Source organism: Oncorhynchus mykiss, chromosome 19 (genome assembly GCF_057628025.1).
Source record: "Oncorhynchus mykiss isolate SJ-2025 chromosome 19, ASM5762802v1, whole genome shotgun sequence".
Classification (NCBI taxonomy): Eukaryota; Metazoa; Chordata; class Actinopteri; order Salmoniformes; family Salmonidae; genus Oncorhynchus; species Oncorhynchus mykiss.
In genome coordinates, this window is record NC_143040.1 from 55,947,004 (window position 1) to 55,968,953 (window position 21,950).

A 21,950-nucleotide genomic window follows, 5' to 3' on the forward strand; every position below is an offset into this window, starting at 1 on the left:
AGCTTTATGCAAATGAGGAGACCAATACCCGATGATGGAGATTCATTCTTCCCTGCAAAGAAAAAGAACGCACGCTCTGCCAAGTGGCGCATGCTCATTCATTTGAAGATATTATGATGAAACCCAGGCAAGCATATTAGACAAAAAATATTCACATAGGCCTATAGTAGGCTACTGTGGATTATCGGCCTTGTAAGCATACTCTCTAAACCTGATGGCTGTAAAATTCTATAGGCCTACATTTACATTTAATGTATACACAAAACTGACAATAAGTTATCTGAAAAAAACAGAATTTGACTTTGTAGGCTACAAACACAACACAACGTTTGCTTAATTTACATTGCCTTTTGAAATCAATGCTCAAAGAATTGAAACATGCAAGACGTATTCTGATTCGCTGAAAAAGTATTTTATCATAGCCTCCTACATGAAACTAAAAGCGACTTCATTGAATCGATTTAACCAATCTTGATTTAAAGACAGGAGACAAGAGACAATCATGTATTCCAAATGTAGCCTAAAGTTTAGAATAAACGTTTTAAAGCCAACTGATATTTCAAAAATGAAGAATACTAGGAAAATTATGTTTCAAATGATTTCAACAAGAATGGGACAATATCAAGCAAAAACAGTTTGCAAACAGTGATTGTTAGAGAATTGTTTTATGTTTATATATCGTTGCACATGATGTCCATATCACATGCCATACATGGACAGGAGAGGTGTTCTGGAAAAGGGGTGCAGATTTAATAACCCGAGAAGCGCTGGGTGCGCGCGGGCTGACATTCGGGCTGCGGCCCTCTTTGTTTGGAGCGCTGATTACACACAGCACGCGCCTATCCCTGGGCCAGATTGGCCGTGAGTCCTATTTCACAGGTCAAATTGCTTTTCAAACGAAAACTGCATATGCAGCGTGGGCAGACGTGGCTATTATGTACCAAGACCAGAGGCCCTTCTTATTACTTATGTATGCAGTGAGATGTCTGATTTCCTGATTTATAACTCCAGTTAAACTGCCGAGACAGACGCGTGCCCAAATAAATACATTCGTACCAAGTAATGTTTATTTAAGAAGTCCTACCTTATTTGTGTAACTCTCTTATCAAATATCCATAGGCAATGCCAATGTCACACACAGTTGGCACATATGTTGTCCCTTGGTCCCCTTAAGCCACAATACAACAATATGTGTGTCCCATTGCTTTACTATTGACACTGACATCACTTGCCCAAGTTTTAGATGTTCATGTTTTTGCCTTTTATTCTATAAATGCAAATAACACCTTGCAACTTATTTCTTGTCTTCTCAACCAGACCCCCACCCCCACCCCTCTTCAGTCCCCATCCTAATTGTAAACTCTGATGATTGTGTTAGTGAAGGACATTTCCTTTTGGCAGCTCAGTGGCCCCCAAAGGAGAACCACAAAGCCGTGGCACGTGTGCATTTGTATAGAGAACCATCAGACCTTAAAAAGAGGAGGGCCCGGCGTGTGCCTCTCTTGGGGAGGGACCGAGCGCCCACATTAACGTAATAAACCGCAACTACATCTGCTAAGCTATCTGCACATCCTCCAACGAAATCCATCAAACCCAAGCTTTGAACCCTCCCACTCCCACATCCAAATCCACTGGGATCTTCGTTTCGTCTGATTGGTTGAAGATGCGGCAACAAGGGGCGAGAACAATAGCATTATTCCGGCATAAAAAGAGTGCAGCTATGCCTTAGAGACGAAAACATTTCAGCAACACAGAGATCAATAGCTTAGCGAAAATATAAAATAGCAACCGAGGCTCCCGGTGTGACTGTAATTCCACAAACCTGGATATCATCCGAGACTTCGCCCACCTCTCCAAAGTGCTTTTCAGCCATTCGCAAAGATGCCCAAAGGATTCCTGGTAAAAAGAAACAAGAAATCAGCGCATGTTTCCTATAGGACTCGTACCGATGAGTATGAGCAGGAGCATCACATCCCAAACTTTCAGAGTCAGGTGGACTCATCTCCGCCTGTCTCTGTTGCGTCCTGTTTGGACCGTGCAGCCCCATCACCGGACATCGCAGCAGACGCCCCGATCACCAGGCTGGATGCTGAAGCGGTTCAGTTTGGCAACCCCGAGGCGATGTACCAAGCCCTCTACAGCCCCACCCGGCCCATCAGCAAGGACCATGAGAGAATATATTACGGGAGAAGTTTCAATCTAGGCTCGCCAATATCTGCCGAGTCATTCCCGACATCTTCCTCCATCAGCAGCTTTGATAATCTCCTGTTCGCCCCCGTGGATTTGAAAATAGGCACCAGCAACAGCAACCGCAGCGGCATCACCAGCAGCATCCCGGCTACAGTCATCAGGGGCGGTACCAAGAGGCCCGCATCCGACACTGAGCGCAAGAGCAAACCTGCATCCAAGAAACCCAAAGCCATCAGAAAACTGCATTTTGAAGACGAAATGACAACGTCTCCGGTACTTGGTCTTAAAATCAAAGAGGCTCCTGTCGACTTTAAACCCAGAACGCAGACATCGGCAGGCGGGAAGCCGTTAGGAGAGTTTGTCTGCCAATTGTGTAAGGAAGCTTACGCGGACACATTTTCTTTAGCCCAGCACAAGTGCTCTAGGATCGTGAGAGTTGAGTACAGGTGTCCTGAGTGTGATAAGATGTTCAGCTGCCCGGCTAACCTCGCTTCTCACCGGCGCTGGCACAAACCGAGAGCGCAAAGCGCAGCAGGGATACCATCTACCCAGAGAATCAAATCTGAAATGGCCAAAATGCACCCCGCTGTCAAGACCATCCCGGAGGAAGCCAAAGACTCAAGAGCCGAGCTACTGAGTGACAGAGACACCCCAAGCCCAGGTGTGTCTGAATCGGGCTCGGAAGATGGTTTATACGACTGCCAATATTGTGGGAAAAGATTTAAGCGTCAAGCATACCTAAGAAAACATATTCTGGGACACCAAGCCTTGCAGAATAAAATGTTCAAGGACCACGCGTTTCAAAACAGCGACAGAGTGGAAGAGCAGGTGCCAGTGTCCACCTCATCCTCAGAGGAAAACCCAAACCAAAGTCCCCTGAATCTGAGCCCGGTGGACTGCCTTCTCTGCCCCGTTTGCGGGGAGAATTTCCCTAACAGGGCCAGCCAGGAGAGACACCTGCGTCTCATGCACTGCTCCCAGGTGTATCCCTGCAAGTATTGCCCTGCAACTTTCTACAGCTCACCCGGACTCACGAGGCACATCAACAAATGCCATCCGTCGGAAAATAGGCAGGTGATCCTGCTTCAAATGCCCGTGCGCCCGGCTTGCTGAACACAAGAAAACGCGTGCCTTGGACCGGAACGTTGAAAAAAAGTTATTTACCTAGATTACTGAAAGACAGGGCAACTTGATGTTTAGATTTGTGTGTTTGATGAGAGGTATTCTATCAATGCCAATCAGCTGGTTGTTGAATGCTTATCCATTCCTTGAATATAAAAATAGGCCTATATTTTGCGATTTTTCTCAAATTAGTTTATCGAAAGAAAACAAAACGTTAGTTTGACTGTTAAATGTATTTTTCTAGGACAGCTGCAGACGTGCTCAAGTAATAGCTTCTAGACCTAAGAACTGTTTAATTTGATATGGGTATTTTCTCTCATAAAATACTTTTAATTCACCGACTGTGAATTTCTGTATATCATTAAACTTTGTTAACTTATGAATTACAGGACAGACTGATCAACTTTGTCTTAAAAACCTAAAACTATCGAAACCTTTCCCTTTAGTAGAACCACAAATGCCTTTAGAATATAAGCACATCAAAACTCTGCTGTATAACTGCCTTAAAAAACTCAACATAATAATGGTTGTTTTCGTTTAGAATGCGGGCACATATTTTATTATTAATTGTTGCAATATTGTTTAATCATAATAGTTGTATTTATTTATTTATTTATTCTATTTGCAATTATCTTATGTAATGTATTGTTGTGTTGTGTGATTATTCTGTGGTTGTTCTGGCAGTTCACATGTTGTAGCCAAATGTTATGTCAAAATTATGAGTTGTGATAATTGTCGTGGACCGGTCTAAATCTTCAATCTCCACAGCTCTTGTAAAACGTAAAGCTCTTACCTTAGATGCAATCTTTTTCTATGAACAGGTTATTTTCTTAAATGTTGGCTTTGATTGTATGTGTACACTGTTGTCTCCAATTATACATCGAAATAAAAACGATATTTTCAAAATGAAACCATTTATTTAGCTCTAGTTTGACATTGACTGTCTGAAAGATACCAAGCCTACATCACCCATGTTTGCCAGCCCTGACTTCCAGTGATATACCTACAATAAGAAAATAAAGTACCAGGCTATAGGGAAGTATCAATTCAAATTGTCTGAAAGAATTTTCTGATCTTTACAAGAGAAAACAATGACATTTTTAAATATGTAAATGAAATATAATGGATATCCATCTGGGTAAAAACTCAAGACACAATGTTAATCTGAATTATTCTGGATACACTTCAGGGGAAAAGGGAAAAGTTGTCTTGAAAATCATTCCTATTCTTTCCATTTCCCCCCTCGACTTACACAACAAAATATTACACATTATTTCCCTCAGCTTTCCCTCATTCACTAGCCTATTTAATCAAATCGTGAGGTTAAAACTCAAAATCAAACTTAGGTGTGGCCTACACAAGTGGCTAATTAGTAAAGGATGAGTAATAGCATAATTACCATGGACACTCAAGCCAGGATGCAGGCCTACTCCCTGTGGATGCATCATTTCTACAATGAGTGTCTGGATGAGGGACTAAAAGGGTACACACTGACATCAAGTACAGAGACATTCCAAGTTGGTCTGCTCTGAACATTACGATCTAATTCCTCATCTACCCTTTTGAGGTTTCATTGAACTATAGACAACAATCCTGATGCCTGCAATGTCCTGTAGGAAACTGAAAATATGCCTTATTTATTGTCGATTTATCCTTGCTATGATTTGCTATGATGATTCCTGCCACACATGATCATAAACTAGTGTCTCAGAAGACCTGGTTTGGTTACCATGAAGAAGAGACAGAGAGCATTTAGCTTCCAGTCATACAGTATATTGCCATAATGCCTGGTCAGAACATGGCAGCAGGACAGAGGTGATGGCCACCCAACTCACCCATAGATCAGAAGGACATTTGTCTTCTCTAAAGGAGACTCCCAAGAGTTCGATTTTCCCTTTTAAATGTCTGTCTGACAGTGTAGGCTAAGCCTCTGAACAGCCAGGTCCACATTCACTCCCCATGACAAGAGAGAAAGAACTTCCAGAATCATTTGTGTGGCTTCAGCCAGCCCACGAGGGGTTAATGATCATTGTTGGGTCATGTCTGTGGATGCTGTCATGTAGTTCACTGATAAGGACAGGCTTCTAGGGAGCAGTCAGTCTACTCTACTTGACTATGGTGTAAAACACACTTCCTGCTAATGAGAAGAAACAGACAGGATATACAGTGTGTGGAACTTTTGACATTTGACATTGTCAAAATAGACTCTTCTCACATAACACATACCCATATCATAATTCTTCTGCTTTCATAACTTGCGAATATTCAATCACATAATGTAGACAAATGCAGAAGTTTTATGTGACCCAAAGGAACAGTTTCAGGCCAGATAGGCAGGTGCACGCATGCGGCTCCAATTATCGTCAAGTGCTCGTCTTAAGTCTTTAGTCATCCTACCAGCCAGGGCAGAAGTAATGTAGGAGCTGTAGATTTTGCACTTGTACCTTCCGGTGAGTTCCCATTATCCTAGCCTCCTCCCCTCCTGGAGCAGCAGGGGGGGGCAGATGGGAAGGGGTCAGGTTACCCCTTCTGCTGCTGGGCCAGGGTAAAAAAACAACAGCACCATTATGTCATCCCCCCACCCCATCAAAACCCCTGAAAAACGGAAGTGAGAACTCCGCTTAGGTGTCTTTCTAGGCCTGCTATATTAGGCTAGCGTTACTATAACATGGTTAGGTAAGTGCCCATCTCTGTAACGACAGTTTTAAAGGAAAGCTACTTCTGCTCCACTGCTATTCAAATCAATAGACCCAAACAAACAACACACAAAGAATATGGAGAATTTCAAATTGATTTAATGAAATATTTTTGATTTTCACATTTCTAATAAAGATAGCATGACTTCTGCCATTAAAAACAGTTTGATATGTTAACAAGTAATGATGAAATCGTCCTCTTCCTCTTATACAAAGATTATATTACAGGCATTAATATATGTATATTCATAAGGACTGGAGCCCTCAATTTGACACAATGTACAGGATTCCTAAACCAAAATCTAGAATTGACACTAAATCTGTTGCTTTACATGAGTTGAACCAGTTTGAGTAAGACACAATCCTTACCCTGGTCCAAACAACACCTTAGGCCCATATTCTCCCATATATAACAGGGATCCCATTCACAACATCAAATCTACAATCTAAACTCCATAAGAAGATCAGTAAAATTATCTGGGTAGTTCTTTAGAGTGGCTATTGGGAAAGTGAGAGCATTGATCTGACTCAGGTCAGTATTTGCATACATTCTTCAAATGCACAAAACAGACTTCATTCTCTCTGAACAAACTCGACATTCATGCCTCCTATGTTATTAATCAGTGCTTGGGAAAGAAAGACACAAAAAAACGAGAGAACAAAATGAAAGAAAATGGAGATGTACAGGTAAGGTAAAGTAGTGCAACAGACGGACAGTGTTGCAGCTCGGGTAGAGCCCTCCATCATGTGTATGTAACACCTGGCTTCCATGGCAACCTAAAGCGGCAGGTTTGGGTGGTAGGAGGAGGGGGCTTGGGTAGCACAGAGTCAACCTGCCTATTGCTAGGAGGGTCGCCAGAGCTCAGCGCTGGTATGCCTTCTAACTCCCCAACCCCCACCGGCCTCATGAGGTTACTCATGGTGCATCATGGGAAAGAGGAGGTGGCATTTGTTTCCAATTCCGAGAGAAAAGAGCACCTCCTCAAATAAACAAAGTGGGCCAAACCCAGTCAATCTGTTCATATAAAACACTTGCGAGGACTAGGACAAGACACTGACCTTTACAGTCAAATGGGGGGGGGGGGGAAACACTCTCCCTCTAGTTAACAGAGATGTGAGACAGGAAGGCAAAGCTAGCTGTCCACGTTTTGCTTCTTGGAATGAAAAAAAAAAACAAATCAAATTATGTCTAACAGTGGTAGGGTCTAGGGATGGATATTGGTGGACATATTACACAGGCACTGCAATAAGCTCCTTCAGAAATACACACACACACACACACACACACAGTGCATGGGGTTAAGATTCACCTGAGGCTCCGGCTACTTCTTCCTCTAAACAGCACATGTATACATTATACAACACAACAGCAAAATAAGTCTTCAAATATGACTTTGCATGCTCTCACACACTGAAACACATCAAATAAAATGTAAAGCAAGTTACATCCAAGAATAAAGAGAGAAAAAACATTCAATGCTAGTTGTCAATGACAGTGAGTGCAAAAGATCATCTGTAGGGACATTGGAATGTCATATTTGTAGCTTTACAAGACATCAAGAAAATTAAAGCAGAGGAAGAGACAGATGGAATTTATTGGATTACAGATTATGAACCCAGGTTAAACAATCCTACACAGGGCAACATCACTAAACAATTACAAATGCAGTATTTTCTCATTTCCAGCAGAGTTGCATAAATCAAAGCATGACAAAATCCATCAGAATCCATTTAAAAAGGACATTAGAAAGATAGAAAAACAAGCTTCGATTCACCTCAGGTTGGAAAGACATCATTGATTGTCCACTCCAGGCTCATAACTATTAAAAACAGACTCCTACTGCACCCACTCACAGCACTCCGTAAACAGGAAGTGTGGTACGGTACAGCATTATGCTAGAGCAGCACCTCCTATGACGCAGTCCTTCCTCCTCTCCACAACAAGAGGATGAGTATGACCCAGACAGACAGACAGGCTTCCATGGCTCAAGACCCAGGACAAAACAACAAACCAAACAACATCACCCTTAAAAATCATCCTATCCTGTCAACAGCATTGCAAGACTATCATCAGTGTTTCACACAGCAGGATCACAAGGGGGGGGGTCAATGAGAAAATCAAAAAGGCAGACATATCAAAATACATATGGACGATGAGAAATGTTTTATTACAGTATATATTAACTATATATGCGCAGCTGCTTCTCTTCACAAGAATACAATCTAAGACAGTCTCCCATTTCTCTAGCATTTCAGCCTCTTCGAGTTTTCCTCTACAGCAGTGTCAACTACCAGCTCAACAGCTATGGCATGAAAAAACTAAATTGAAATGTTCATGATAGGTGGACTTCAAGTCTCCTAACATGATCTTTCACTCCAGTCCCTGGCTATACATACCTCGTTTTATCACTGTACTGAGTAGTGCTATTTATCAGTTATAAATTAAAAAGAAGCTTTGATTCTTCCAAAACAAAGTGCAGCCACATTGGAAAAAACATCAATAGCTTCATCTCAAATATGCAGTTCAACAGCAACACAACTGGAAGTGTATCAAAGAATCAACAAATGCCACAAATTAAAATGTGCAATATGCTCCATTTAAATGTTTAAACAACACACACAAAACAAAACAAACAAAGCACACCCCCAAACTGTAGTCATTAGGGGTCGGTATGACGGTTTAAAACAGGACCGGTAGTGAAGGCCAAACGGGAGGTTTTGGGGGTGGGTTGGGCGAGAGAGCTCAGTTGGAGGATTTGCTTATGGCGCTGGCTGATCGGCGGAGTTTTCCAGAAACTCTGTTTTTTGTGGCACGGGGCATCGTGGGAGAGACCTGGTCCACATGGTCCGTTCCTACGGAAACACTGAGCTCAGCACTCGTGCTGCCACTGAGGGAGCCTGGAGAGAGAGAGAGAGAGAGCAAGAGGGAGAGAGAATGAAAGCGAGGGTGGGATAAAGAGGGGATAGAGGGGGAGAGATAGGGGGGAGAGATAGGGGGGAGAGATAGAGAGAAGTGGTGAGACGTGGCAGGCATACATGGGGATGTTAAGACATGGCATACTCCAACATGCTCTGACTGCCATGCACGTGGTGAACGCACCCCCGGCACCCCAAACCGCTTACTCACTCTAGGGTCGAATTTATAATACCAAAAACAGAATCGGTGTACAGATTGATCCACTTGACCCTTGAGTTCATCACAGTTTTAAAAGTGACACGTTTGGGACTAGATCAAGCAGCATACACATTCAGATTCAATGTGAACATGTCTTCATCACATGCCTTGGCTGACTATAGAGGCTGCTAAGTGAGAGATGCTGAATATGTATTTGGGAGGGCACATGCTTGCATGAGTAGGAAAAAGAGAACATCTATTTTAAGCCATGTGGTTCTAAGAATAAACTTGTCTTTGTTGTTCAACATAAAGAGGATAGATTTTTCAACACTTGAAATGTACTGTAACAGAAAAAAACAATATCATGTTAACCTGGACAGGCATGTCATGATCATGTGGAGGGCGTCCTTTGTTAAACCTTGTGGATCCCAAAGAAACAATCAAAGAGGTTGCTAGCAGTGATAAGTGAGGGTGAAAAGCCAGAAAGAGCAACTATATTTTGTGTACACCCCCCCCTCTCTCCTCCAACTCCCCATCCCATCTTTGCGATGCATCGAGTTAAACAATTTTTTCCTACTATGTTAAGATGGCCCCTGGTTGCTTATTTTCAAGATGGCACCTGGTTGCTTATTTTCAAGATGGCACCTGGTTGCTTATTTTCAAGATGGCACCTGGTTGCTTATTTTCAAGATGGCACCTAGTTGCTTATTTTCAAGATGGCACCTGGTTGCTTATTTTCAAGATGGCACCTGGTTGCATATTTTCAAGATGGCACCTGGTTACTTATTTTCAAGATGGCACCTGGTTGCTTATTTTCAAGATGGCACCTGGTTGCTTATTTTCAAGATGGCACCTGGTTGCTTATTTTCAAGATGGCACCTGGTTGCTTATTTTCAAGATGGCACCTGGTTGCTTATTTTCAAGATGGCACCTGGTTGCTTATTTTCAAGATGGCACCTGGTTGCTTATTTTCTTTCTCTGAAGCATCTCAAGTTCCTATAGCTAAAAGGGACAGCAGATGGCTGCAGTAACACACACCCAGCCCAGTGGACACAAGCATCACTGACTTCCACTCATTCAGAGGGGGAGGGGTAGGGTTAAGGCTGTGTGTGTGTTTGTTTATCTTCATTATGCATATGAATAGAACAGAGGAGGGCTGTGAGTAAACGTGTGGGCAGGCCTAACCCAAGTCCAACCCTACAAGCACAGTATAACTCCATAATTCCACTACTTTGCACTTCGACTATTCCACCACTAGAACAAACAACTTTCCCACTGGCCCTGACAAGCCCCACCCTCTCCTATAGTAGTGGCGTGATGGAGAGGGGCAGGGTAGCTGGGGAGTGGGCTGCTGGGCCTCAGATAAAGGCCTATACAGACCTTATATTTACTAACTCCCCCAGTATGCTGCCTTGCACCCACCCATGCAGCAGACACATCTATCGACAGAGGGCTCGGTACAATACCCACTAAACAACGACAATAAACGTGTTTTAAATTGCAACACTTTGGGTTGCATATACGATATCATATGTGGAAATGACACAAATTTAAGTTGAATATTAAAAGTAAACATTCCTAGTTACTAGTTACTAGGGTGAAACAAAATCTCCCAAAACTTGAGTTGGCGGTGCCTGGCTGGTAAATCATAACGCAAGTTAATTCCACTCTGAGCTCCCCCTAAACAGCTAGACTGACAGAGGCCATGGTGTGTCAAGAGACCTGCACACCCTGCCTCTCATTTGAGATCCTTTCATACTCCGAGTGTGAGGTGAGAGAATGAGAGAGAGAAAGAGAAGGGCGAGAGAGGGGAGAAAGAGAGAGAGAAGGGAGAGGAGACAGAGGGGAGGGGAGACAGAGGGGATAGAGTGAGAGATCTAGAAGGTGAAAAAAAACAAAAGGGAGTAAATGGGCCTCATCCCCATTGGTCCCCTGCAGCAATTCAAACAAAGCTTCAATGACAAAGCCGTTTTCTTCCAGTACGGCAGGTGTTAATGTCACACTCTGCCCCAGGCCAACAGCCACACTCGGACAGGAGTGAAGAGGAGAAAAAAGGACAAAGATAAAGGAAGATACCGCTGGGGAGATAAAGACAAAGGCGTGTGGCGTGACATGCAGAAGCACAAGCAGAAAGAAGTGTGTCTATATTGCTCATGCTGCTACTTAGTCGGGTGCAGCATCACTCGCAATTACCAGCCTGGCTAAACAGAGAATACAACCCCCGTACAGCGTTATACCACCACCCCATACAGCGTTATATCACCACCCCATACAGCGTTATACCACCACCCCATACAGCGTTATATCACCACCCCATACAGCGTCATACCACCACCCCATACAGCGTTATACCACCACCCCATACAGCGTTATACCACCACCCCATACAGCGTTATATCACCACCCCGTACAGCGTTATACCACCACCCCATACAGCGTTATACCACCACCCCATACAGCGTTATATCACCATCCCATACAGCGTTATATCACCATCCCATACAGCGTTATATCACCACCCCATACAGCGTTATATCATCACCCCATACAGCGTTATATTACCACCCCATACAGCGTTATATCACCACTCCATACAGTGTTATACCACCACCCCATACAGTGTTATACCACCACCCCATACAGCGTTATATCATCACCCCATACAGCGTTACATCACCACCCCATACAGCGTTATATCACCACCCCATACAGCGTTATATCACCACTCCATACAGCGTTATATCACCACTCCATACAGTGTTATACCACCACCCCATACAGTGTTATATCATCACCCCATACAGCGTTACATCACCACCCCATACAGCGTTATATCACCACCCCATACAGCGTTATATCACCACTCCATACAGCGTTATATCACCACTCCATACAGCGTTATACCACCATCCCATACAGCGTTATATCATCACCCCATACAGCGTTATATCATCACCCCATACAGCGTTACATCACCACCCCATACAGCGTTATATCACCACCCCATACAGCGTTATATCACCACTCCATACAGCGTTATATCACCACTCCATACAGTGTTATACCACCACCCCATACAGTGTTATACCACCACCCCATACAGCGTTATACCACCACCCCATACAGCGTTATATCACCACCCCATACAGCGTTATATCACCACCCCATACAGCGTTATATCACCATCCCATACAGCGTTATATCACCACCCCATACAGCGTTATACCACCACCCCATACAGCGTTATACCACCACCCCATACAGCGTTATATCACCACCCCATACAGCGTTATACCACCACCCCATACAGCGTTATATCACCATCCCATACAGCGTTATATCACCACCCCATACAGCGTTATATCACCACCCCATACAGCGTTACATCACCACCCCATACAGTGTTATACCACCACCCCATACAGCGTTATATCACCACCCCATACAGCGTTATATCATCACCCCATACAGCGTTATATCACCACCCCATACAGCGTTATATCACCACTCCATACAGCGTTATATCACCACTCCATACAGTGTTATACCACCACCCCATACAGTGTTATACCACCACCCCATACAGCGTTATACCACCACCCCATACAGCGTTATATCACCACCCCATACAGCGTTATACCACCACCCCATACAGCGTTATATCACCACCCCATACAGTGTTATACCACCACCCCATACAGCGTTATATCACCACTCCATACAGTGTTATACCACCACCCCATACAGCGTTATATTACCACCCCATACAGCGTTATATTACCACTCCATACAGCGTTATATCACCACCCCATACAGCGTCATACCACCACCCCATACAGCGTTATATCACCACCCCATACAGCGTTATATTACCACTCCATACAGTGTTATACCACCACCCCATACAGCGTCATACCACCACCCCATACAGCGTTATATTACCACCCCATACAGCGTTATATCACCACCCCATACAGCGTCATATCACCACCCCATACAGCGTCATACCACCACCCCATACAGCGTTATATTACCACTCCATACAGCGTTATATCACCACTCCATACAGCGTTATATCACCACTCCATACAGCGTTATATTACCACTCCATACAGCGTTATATTACCACTCCATACAGCGTTATATCACCACCCCATACAGCGTTATACCACCACCCCATACAGTGTTATATTACCACCCCATACAGCGTTATATTACCACCCCATACAGCGTTATATCACCACCCCATACAGCGTTATATCACCACCCCATACAGCGTTATATCACCACCCCATACAGCGTTATATCACCACCCCATACAGCGTTATACCATCACCCCATACAGCGTTATATCACCACCCCATACAGCGTTATATCACCACTCCATACAGCGTCATACCACCACCCCATACAGCGTCATACCACCACCCCATACAGCGTTATACCACCACCCCATACAGCGTTATACCACCACCCCATACAGCGTTATATCACCACCCCATACAGCGTTATATCACCACCCCATACAGCGTTATATCACCACTCCATACAGCGTTATATCACCACCCCATACAGCGTTATACCACCACCCCATACAGCGTTATACCACCACCCCATACAGCGTCATACCACCACCCCATACAGCGTTATACCACCACCCCATACAGCGTTATATCACCACCCCATACAGCGTTATATCACCACCCCATACAGCGTTATATCATCACCCCATACAGCGTCATACCACCACCCCATACAGCGTTATATCACCACCCCATACAGCGTTATACCACCACCCCATACAGCGTTATACCACCACCCCATACAGCGTTATATCACCACCCCATACAGCGTTATATCACCACCCCATACAGCGTTATACCACCACCCCATACAGCGTTATACCACCACCCCATACAGCATTATACCACCACCCCATACAGCGTTATACCACCACCCCATACAGCGTTATACCACCACCCCATACAGCATTATACCACCACCCCATACAGCGTTATACCACCACCCCATACAGCGTTATACCACCACCCCATACAGCGTCAAATCAACCATCCTTCATAAAGCGGTAGGTAGGTGGGTAAAAAAAGTGTGTTAGTACCAAATAAAGGAGAAACCAGAGAGGATGAGTAAACGGGAGAGCGAGGCCTTTGGGTGATACACGAGCTTCTGGTCGGCGCTCGGGGCTTACCTTCTTCAATTACCGCAATGACACCTTTAACATTGTTTCATCTAAAAGAAAAACAGACAGTAGAGCGTCACATTAAGACAAAGTCACACAACACAGCCCTGCTGTAGACAGTCAGTCAGGGAGGGTACTAGGGAAGGGAGATGACGGCGACATTCAGAAAGCCTGTGTGGTGGTATGTTGTTGGTTATTATCACTGTGACGATCAAAGTCATACAAGACATAAAGCATTTAATATGTTAAGAGACAGGGACAGTTTTCAGAAATATAGAGGGCCTCTTGAAAGTTGGTTTGAGTTTGTTCCATGTCGTTAAAAATCTGTCCAGACAATATTCAAAGGGGTAAATGATTTCTGTAACTTGACATCACATAGGTTGGTATGACTGCTTATTATAAAATGTGTATATGTTGGACAGATCATAGAGCAGGAACAGACTGGATTATCAGAAACGCTTCTCAACCAGTTCAACACCATGAGATAAAGAGACCAGTAAAATGTAACAAAACATTATAGACAAAATTGTGTGCAACACCAATACAGACACAGGTTTCTCCAGAGTTGTGGCAACAATCTGCTCCACAGTAGAGTAGACATCAACAGTCATTTAAACCAGTGTGCCTGGCAGCTCCTTGACTAGTTGACACTCTCTGACACATAGTAAAAGTTAGAGGGTCTTCTGTTGCCACCAGATGAAGCTGTAGCGGTATGAGAAGGTGAAGAGCTGTTGTCTCTAGACAGAGTGGTTTAGGGTCAGAGAAGGCGGCCTGTCTGGGGGAGCTCTTCAGTCCCACGGACTGTCTGGATCCATTGAAAGATTTGAAGAGCGAGTATCTCCCTCATTGTTGACTCTTGTAGCTATGTTCATTTAACCCAGGGATGGGCATCTTTGATGGGGTGGGGGCCACAAAAAAAAACTGAACTCATGGAGGGGCCACAGTTGCTCGCGGGTCTGTTTACCAATGTGTGCAGTGGTGTAAAGTACTTAGGTAAAAATACTTTAAAGTACTACTTAAGTAGTGTTTTTAGGCATCTGTACTTTACAATTTATATTTTTGACAACTTTTACATTTACTAAACTATATTCCTAAAGAAAATGTACTTTTTACTCCATACATTTTCCCTGACACCCAAAAGTACTCATCACATTTTGAATGCTAAGTAGGACAAGAAAATGGTCCCATTCACGCACTTATCAAGATGGTCCCATTCATGCACTTATCAAGGTCATCCCTACTTCCTCTGATATGGTGGACTTATTACTAAACACAAATGCTTTGTTTGTAAATTATGTCTGAGTGTTGGAGTGTGCCCCTGGCTATCCATAAATTAAGAAAATAAGATCTTTCTGTGTGATTGGCTTAATATAAGGAATTTGATATGATTTATACTTTTGATACTTAAGTATCAAAAATACATTTTAATTGGTAAAATATATACATTAAAAAAAAGTATATTTAAAACCAAATACTTTTACTCAAGTAGTATTTTACTGGCTGACTTTCACTTGTCATTTTCTGGTATCCTTACTTTTACTCAAGTATGACAATTGGGTACACCCCCTCCACCAAATTACAAGCAAAATATTTAAGCAGCCCTCCTCTTGACAGTGGAAAGAACATTTCTACCTTTTACAGTTAAATCGTGCAATTCTACACATTTTCCCATGGTGAGTAGAGAAAATGTTACAATATTAGAACTCATTTCATGCAATTCTACTCATTCCATGGGGCGGACAGGACAATTTGCAGTTTTACAGCTAATTTCCTGCAATTCTACACATTTTTCCATAGGGTGGAGAGAAATATTTGCAGGTTTTAATATGATATCTGAGTGAGACCGACCAACAAAATTGAAAATGGGGGCCCTAAGTTTACTAAGCCACTATAATAACTTACAAATCTAAACATTTTTTACTGACATGGGCTAATTGAGTGACTGACAAACTGCTGATGCATAACCACATTTCCAAATTGCGCCTTGTGTATTCTGCTATTCTTACTCTCTACAGTAATTTGAGACCCTGACTGAGTCCAACCCCCTGGCCCCCCCCCAAAAAAACTTCAACATGTCAGTGTGAACAAACACTCAAACCACATAAACAACTCAGACAGTAGACACACAGTCACACTGCAGGGCCACAGCGGGGAGGATGAGGGTAATCTACTGTAGGTTAGAGATGACTCATGCAGGAGGAAGTGAGAGTGGGATATTAGAACTGTCCGGGGTCGGGGTGCAGGTTAGTATGATTGATGGTCTCTGAGATGGTGTAGCTGTGGTGTCAAAGGTGAAGGTCAGGTTAAGGTGGAGGGTGGGCAATGGGCATCATGCCTAGTAGAGGAAACAGGCAGAAGTCTTACAGTCCAGCTTGGCCCAAGGGTACTCCATGTCCCAAACCATCCCCGGCCAACGCCGGCACGCTGCACGTCATGGATGACATATTAGTGGAGCAATGAACCTAAGCAGGGGGTATTGACAAGCACACACACTCACACTGCAGCAGCATATGAAACATGAGACACAGGCACGACAAAGACACATGAGAGGGCAACAGCCAATCACTGTATTACTAGACACCAGCACATCTGAGAAGGGTGACAATGAGAGCAGATTTTTATGTCTGAGGTCACAGACACAACAAAGGGACAAAACTAAGCAGCCTTCTGTGATTATATATCAGTGGCCATGTGTTGATGCATAGAACCATACACAGGACATAAACAGACTATATATTAGAGAATGTACATGAACATAAATGTATTGTACACTATCCACTCGGCCGCTGTAAATACAGGAAAACATGTTGACAAAAAATACATTTCAAAAAATATAAAGAACCACTTCTCAGAAAAATGCCTGGTTTATCACTGGAAGAAGCTGTGAGCACCTGTATCTGTGTGTACTAGGATTTAACCTCCCCCTTGTTTAGAAGATTGCCAGGTGAAGTCTGCATGCAGACCTAGAGTGATTCCTGAAATTGCCCTGCATCTCTGTGGTGTGGTGCTGTTGGTAGAAACAGTTGATGTACAGGACCAGCTGATTCCAAACCCACGGTGGACAAAATAACACGTCCTCGGTTTCTCGGTCACTCGGTCACGACAGACAGAGAGCCCAAAAGAGCCCAAAAATAATGTATAATCATCAATTTGTATAGATGTTCCAAATTAATTTCCACAGGATTAAAGAGGGTGATTAAAGTAAGTCTTGTTGTTATGTCTGCTCTCATCAGACACAGCTGATGCACCACGCTGTGAAACCAATCCTCATTTAACAATAAGAGAAAATAATCATTTATTGTCTGGTCAGACTAACCTATGATCCCATAATCACAGAGGACTCAATCAGCCCAACCAGCTATCCTTCTCCTGCTCCACTACAAATAACACACACCAGCAGAGAACAGATTAATGCCCCACACACAAGATTCTCTCTCCCATTTCCTCTCGCTCTCCCCTTTCTCTCATCCTGCCAGTCTGCCTATCAGACTACCTCCTGCCTCTGCCAGTCTGCCTATCAGACTACCTCCTGCCTCTGCCAGTCTGCCTATCAGACTACCTCCTGCCTCTGCCGGTCTGCCTATCAGACTACCTCCTGCCTCTGCCGGTCTGCCTATCAGACTACCTCCTGCCTCTGCCGGTCTGCCTATCAGACTACCTCCTGCCTCTGCCGGTCTGCCTATCAGACTACCTCCTGCCTCTGCCAGTCTGCCTATCAGACTACCTCCTGCCTCTGCCAGTCTGCCGTATCAGACTACCTCCTGCCTCTGCCAGTCTGCCTATCAGACTACCTCCTGCCTCTGCCAGTCTGCCTATCAGACTACCTCCTGCGTCTGCCAGTCTGCTTATCAGACTACCTCCTGCCTCTGCCAGTCTGCTTATCAACCCTGCCTTCTGGGGCTGCTCGCTGAAATCTGGACAACACACACACATACTCACACGTACAGACACAACATACACACACGTATACACACACAGAGACATGTTCGTACGCACGTAGCCAAGACACACACACAATAACAGATTAAGTTTCCAGTCATGACAATAAAAGAACACAGGTTTCCAGTTGTATCAGTGCATGAGAGCATTGCTGTACTGATTGGATGTTAGCGGTGTTGTTGTTGTTATAGACCCATCAGATCTAGGCCAAGCCAGGGCAGGAAGAGGAGACATTGTTTAATGAAGTCCCCCTCAGTCTCCCCTCTTCCTGACCTCTGGGAGACAGCAGTGTGAACCCAGTGTTTAGCAGACTGCATATCTTTGGTACAGGTATGAACGCTCTGATAAGAGGACTGATCACATACACCGGGTTTAACCCACATTCAATCATGTCACATCATGTATATTTCTGTCGGGCTAATTAAATGAGAGGGGGAGATAAAAACAGAGGAGGGGGTGAGATGAAACAGAACACGGAGAGACAAGGAGCAGGGCCTGACTAAGTTGTTGAGCCACGGTAAAGTCTTTGATGCTGCTGCTCAGACAGTGTGGAGAGAGCTTGGCCCTGCTGCCTTTGATATTCATCAGAGTGTGGGTGTGAGGAGACAAGGACCAGGACATAGAGATGGAGGGGTCTGAAGAGGAGGGCTAACAGGTGTGCTGCTGTGAAGTAGAGGAGGAAGTGGAGGAGCAGAGTAGGATTCTGACCTGTCCCACTCATTGGGTAGTAGCTGGTTGAAGGGGAGAAGACCTGCGAGGCAAAGTCCTCAAAGGTCATGACCTCCCGGTGGTTCTGCACAATGGCCTCCAGGTAAAGCGCACGCTCCTCATAGCTGGGGCCAGGGTTAAGGAAAACCACAGAGGAAGAGACATAGAAAAAGGCTGACTTACAGCCCAATGAAACGAATAAAAACTCAATGGAAAAAGTAAATTGAGACAAAACATCAACACAACACATTAAGAAGCTACGTAAGAAAGACAGAGACAAAGGCAGCATCAGTGGACAGAGGAGTAGTAATAACCAGACCACTGTAGCAGGCAGAGGACAATCAGACTGGCCACACAGCCACAAATGGGAAAGCAGTCAACAAATAAACACACACTACAGGCATGACGCTCCCCTTGCCGGCCCCCATTCCTGGGTGCTAGAACAGAACCCCTGCTGGAGGCATTCATACGCTCTCAGACATCCCTCCCTCCATCCTACTCGACAGGGGGAAAATTGGAGACATTTGAAATTCAGAGTGCCAAGCAGGTAGAGCAATCTGGGAGCCTGGTGCTGGATGGATAGTCAGTCAGTCAGGTTAGAGCATTGGGAATAACAGAAAGGGATCAAAATGCCTGCCACACTAACTATGCTAGCTGTCTCTTTCTGCCTTCTTGATGACTGCACATAACAAATTGCCAGTCAAGAATGGACCCAAACAGGCCTTTACTATAGCCCCCGCTCTAGCCCCACTCTAGGAACCCACTGGGCCATTCCCCTCTCATTAAGGGACTGCTGCCTGTGGTGAGGTTGTTGCTAAGGCCCCTCTGGTAGAACAGTGGAGAGAAGATGGGTTGGGACTGGAAGTGGGCTTTACTGGGAATGTGTATGCGCTGTGCTGGACTAAGTTTGGTTGGCTAAAATGGACTGGATGCGCGAAGATGGAACGGACTGGGCACATGCTGGCACAGCAGGGGTTGAGGCAGGCATGACGAATAGCTGAAAGGGAGCCGTTTCAAACTGAGGCTGACAGGCACCTGAGCCTAGGGCCTAGGGCAGCCTGAGGACAGGCAAGCTGCTCACCACACAGAGGGAGGGAGGGAGGAAGACAGAAAGAGCGGGAGAGAGAACAGTCTGGCTGAAACCATGAAGCTTAAACCCATGGAATACAGGCAACACAAAAACATGGGTTAAGATCACCTGAGCTGTGGGTGAGGATGCCAGTGAGGCTGCACTGTCATCTTCTCCCTGCCCCCAGATGCAGCTGACTCAACCAGGAGAGGACATCACAGGCTGGGTTGCCATGGCAACTGAGGTCACAGCACAACATGCAGGTCATATAACGGGTTTTATGAATGTACATTGAACAAAAATATAAACGCAACATGTAAAGTGTTTATCCCATGTTTCATGAGCTGAAATATCCCAGAAATGTTCCATAAGCACAAAAACCTTATTTCTCTCAAATGCTGTGCACAAATTTGTTTACATCCCTGTTAGTGAGCTTTTCTCCATTGCCAAGATAATCCATCCACCTGGGAGGTGAGACATATCAAGAAGCTGACTAAACAGCATGATAATTACACAGGTGCACCTTGGCCACTCTAAAATGTGCAATTTTGACACAACACAATGCTACAGATGTCTCAAGTTTTGAGGGAGCGTTGAGGGAGCGTTGAGGGAGCGTTGAGGGAGCGTTGAGGGAGCGTTCAATTGGCATGCTGACTGCGGGAATGTCCACCAGAGCTGTTGCCAGAGAATCTTATGTTCATTTCTCTACCATAAACTGCCTCCTTGAATGCACAAAAATACCATGAGATCCTGAGGCCCAATGCGAGTCCTTTTAAAAATATATATTTGACCAACAGATACATATCTGTATTCCCAGTCATGTGAAATCCATAGATTAGGGCCTAATGAATTTATTTTAATTAACCGATTCCCTCATATGAACTGTAACTAAGTAAAATCAATGGAATTGTTGCATGTTGCGTTTATAGTAGAGAGAGAGAGAGAGAGAGATGGGGGAGGACAACGAGAGAGAGAGAGAGAGAGGAGAGAGAAAGAGACAGAAGAGAGGCGAGAGAAAAGGAAAGAGAGAGCGAGAGAGAACCCTAGTCCACTGGGTCAACAGAGACATATGGTTGTCCATTATCAGAGATGCAGATGACTGTGGCCTGTTATTGAGATTCCTAAAGCAAATATTGACTCCAGCTGGGGTGGCCGTCCACTCTCCTCTGACACACGCCTCTCCTCCACCTTGGACACTGACGCTTCCTCTACCCACGCCATCCAACGGAGAGAGGGAGCAAGGGAAAGAGATCAGGAGAGAGATGGAGGAAGAACCGATTGACTGCAATCAGTAAATGCGTGGCTTCTGTTGATTTTAAAATTGCAGCAGAGTATTCCCTAGCACAGCTCATATACAATGTGAGTAGTAACGTTGTCCCCATAGAAATGAAATTAGTGATTCTATTTATGGTTGTCCCCTCCCTCTATCTTCGGGTTTGTCTCTAATGACTAAGCTAGTTACAGAATGTTCCCCTGCTGCATATACATCAAGGCTGCTCCTGCCTGCCTGGCACCAAGTAATTCAATCAAGGGACATTTCCAGGACAATGATGCAAAAAGAATATCCATGTCAAGTTCGCCAAACCCACGGACTTCTTACTGGGTGGCAAAACTCTCTCCCTCCACATATCCGTTTGGGAATTAAGCTCTCTTGCTCTCTTGCATATGCAACAAAATATTATATGCAACCTGGAGTTTTATTTAGAGTGCACCAGTGCGACTAAAAGAAAATTCAAGATCAAATGTACAGAGTAACAATATTTCGCCGCGACACACTGCTTGTTTCCAGTTCCCTGGCAACGCACACCAAGCCCAGACCCTTTCACTCAAGCAGGCAGCACACAGTTCCTCCACGTTGTTTATTCCCTCAGCATGCAGTCAATTCATAAGGAGGTCCACAGTACGGAACTC

The 21,950-nt window shown here is 44.4% G+C and overlaps 2 protein-coding genes across 7 annotated transcripts in view; one reads left to right on the forward strand and one right to left on the reverse strand.

Moving 5' to 3' along the window:
• The first annotated feature begins 1,510 nt into the window (after window positions 1-1,510).
• LOC110498028 (insulinoma-associated protein 1a-like) lies at window positions 1,511-4,223 on the forward strand. The gene has a single exon (XM_036954947.2). The coding sequence runs from the start codon at window positions 1,882-1,884 to the stop codon at window positions 3,301-3,303; it is 1,422 nt and encodes a 473-aa protein (XP_036810842.2). The 5' UTR covers window positions 1,511-1,881; the 3' UTR covers window positions 3,304-4,223.
• A 1,866-nt stretch (window positions 4,224-6,089) lies between these two features.
• Window positions 6,090-21,950, reverse strand: part of LOC110498370 (ral GTPase-activating protein subunit alpha-2) — a 181,871-nt gene continuing 166,010 nt past the window's right edge. For 2 of the 6 annotated variants that reach the window (XM_090211421.1, XM_036954952.2), the window contains 3 exons: window positions 18,971-19,095; window positions 14,333-14,373; window positions 6,090-8,906 (listed from right to left, as the gene is read on the reverse strand). In XM_090211421.1, the coding sequence (XP_090067547.1) occupies window positions 14,342-14,373; window positions 18,971-19,095 (157 nt within the window). In that variant the 3' untranslated portion in view covers window positions 6,090-8,906; window positions 14,333-14,341. Of the gene's footprint in view, window positions 8,907-9,189; window positions 9,196-14,332; window positions 14,374-16,687; window positions 16,748-18,970; window positions 19,096-21,950 lie in introns of all 6 variants that reach the window. The other 4 variants (XM_090211419.1, XM_036954949.2, XM_090211420.1 and 1 more) reach the window with 3 other exon arrangements.

Bases quoted from the DNA above. Each gene is read 5' to 3' on its own strand.
- LOC110498028 (XM_036954947.2), top strand. From the start codon at position 1,882: ATGCCCAAAGGATTCCTGGTAAAAAGAAACAAGAAATCAGCGCATGTT.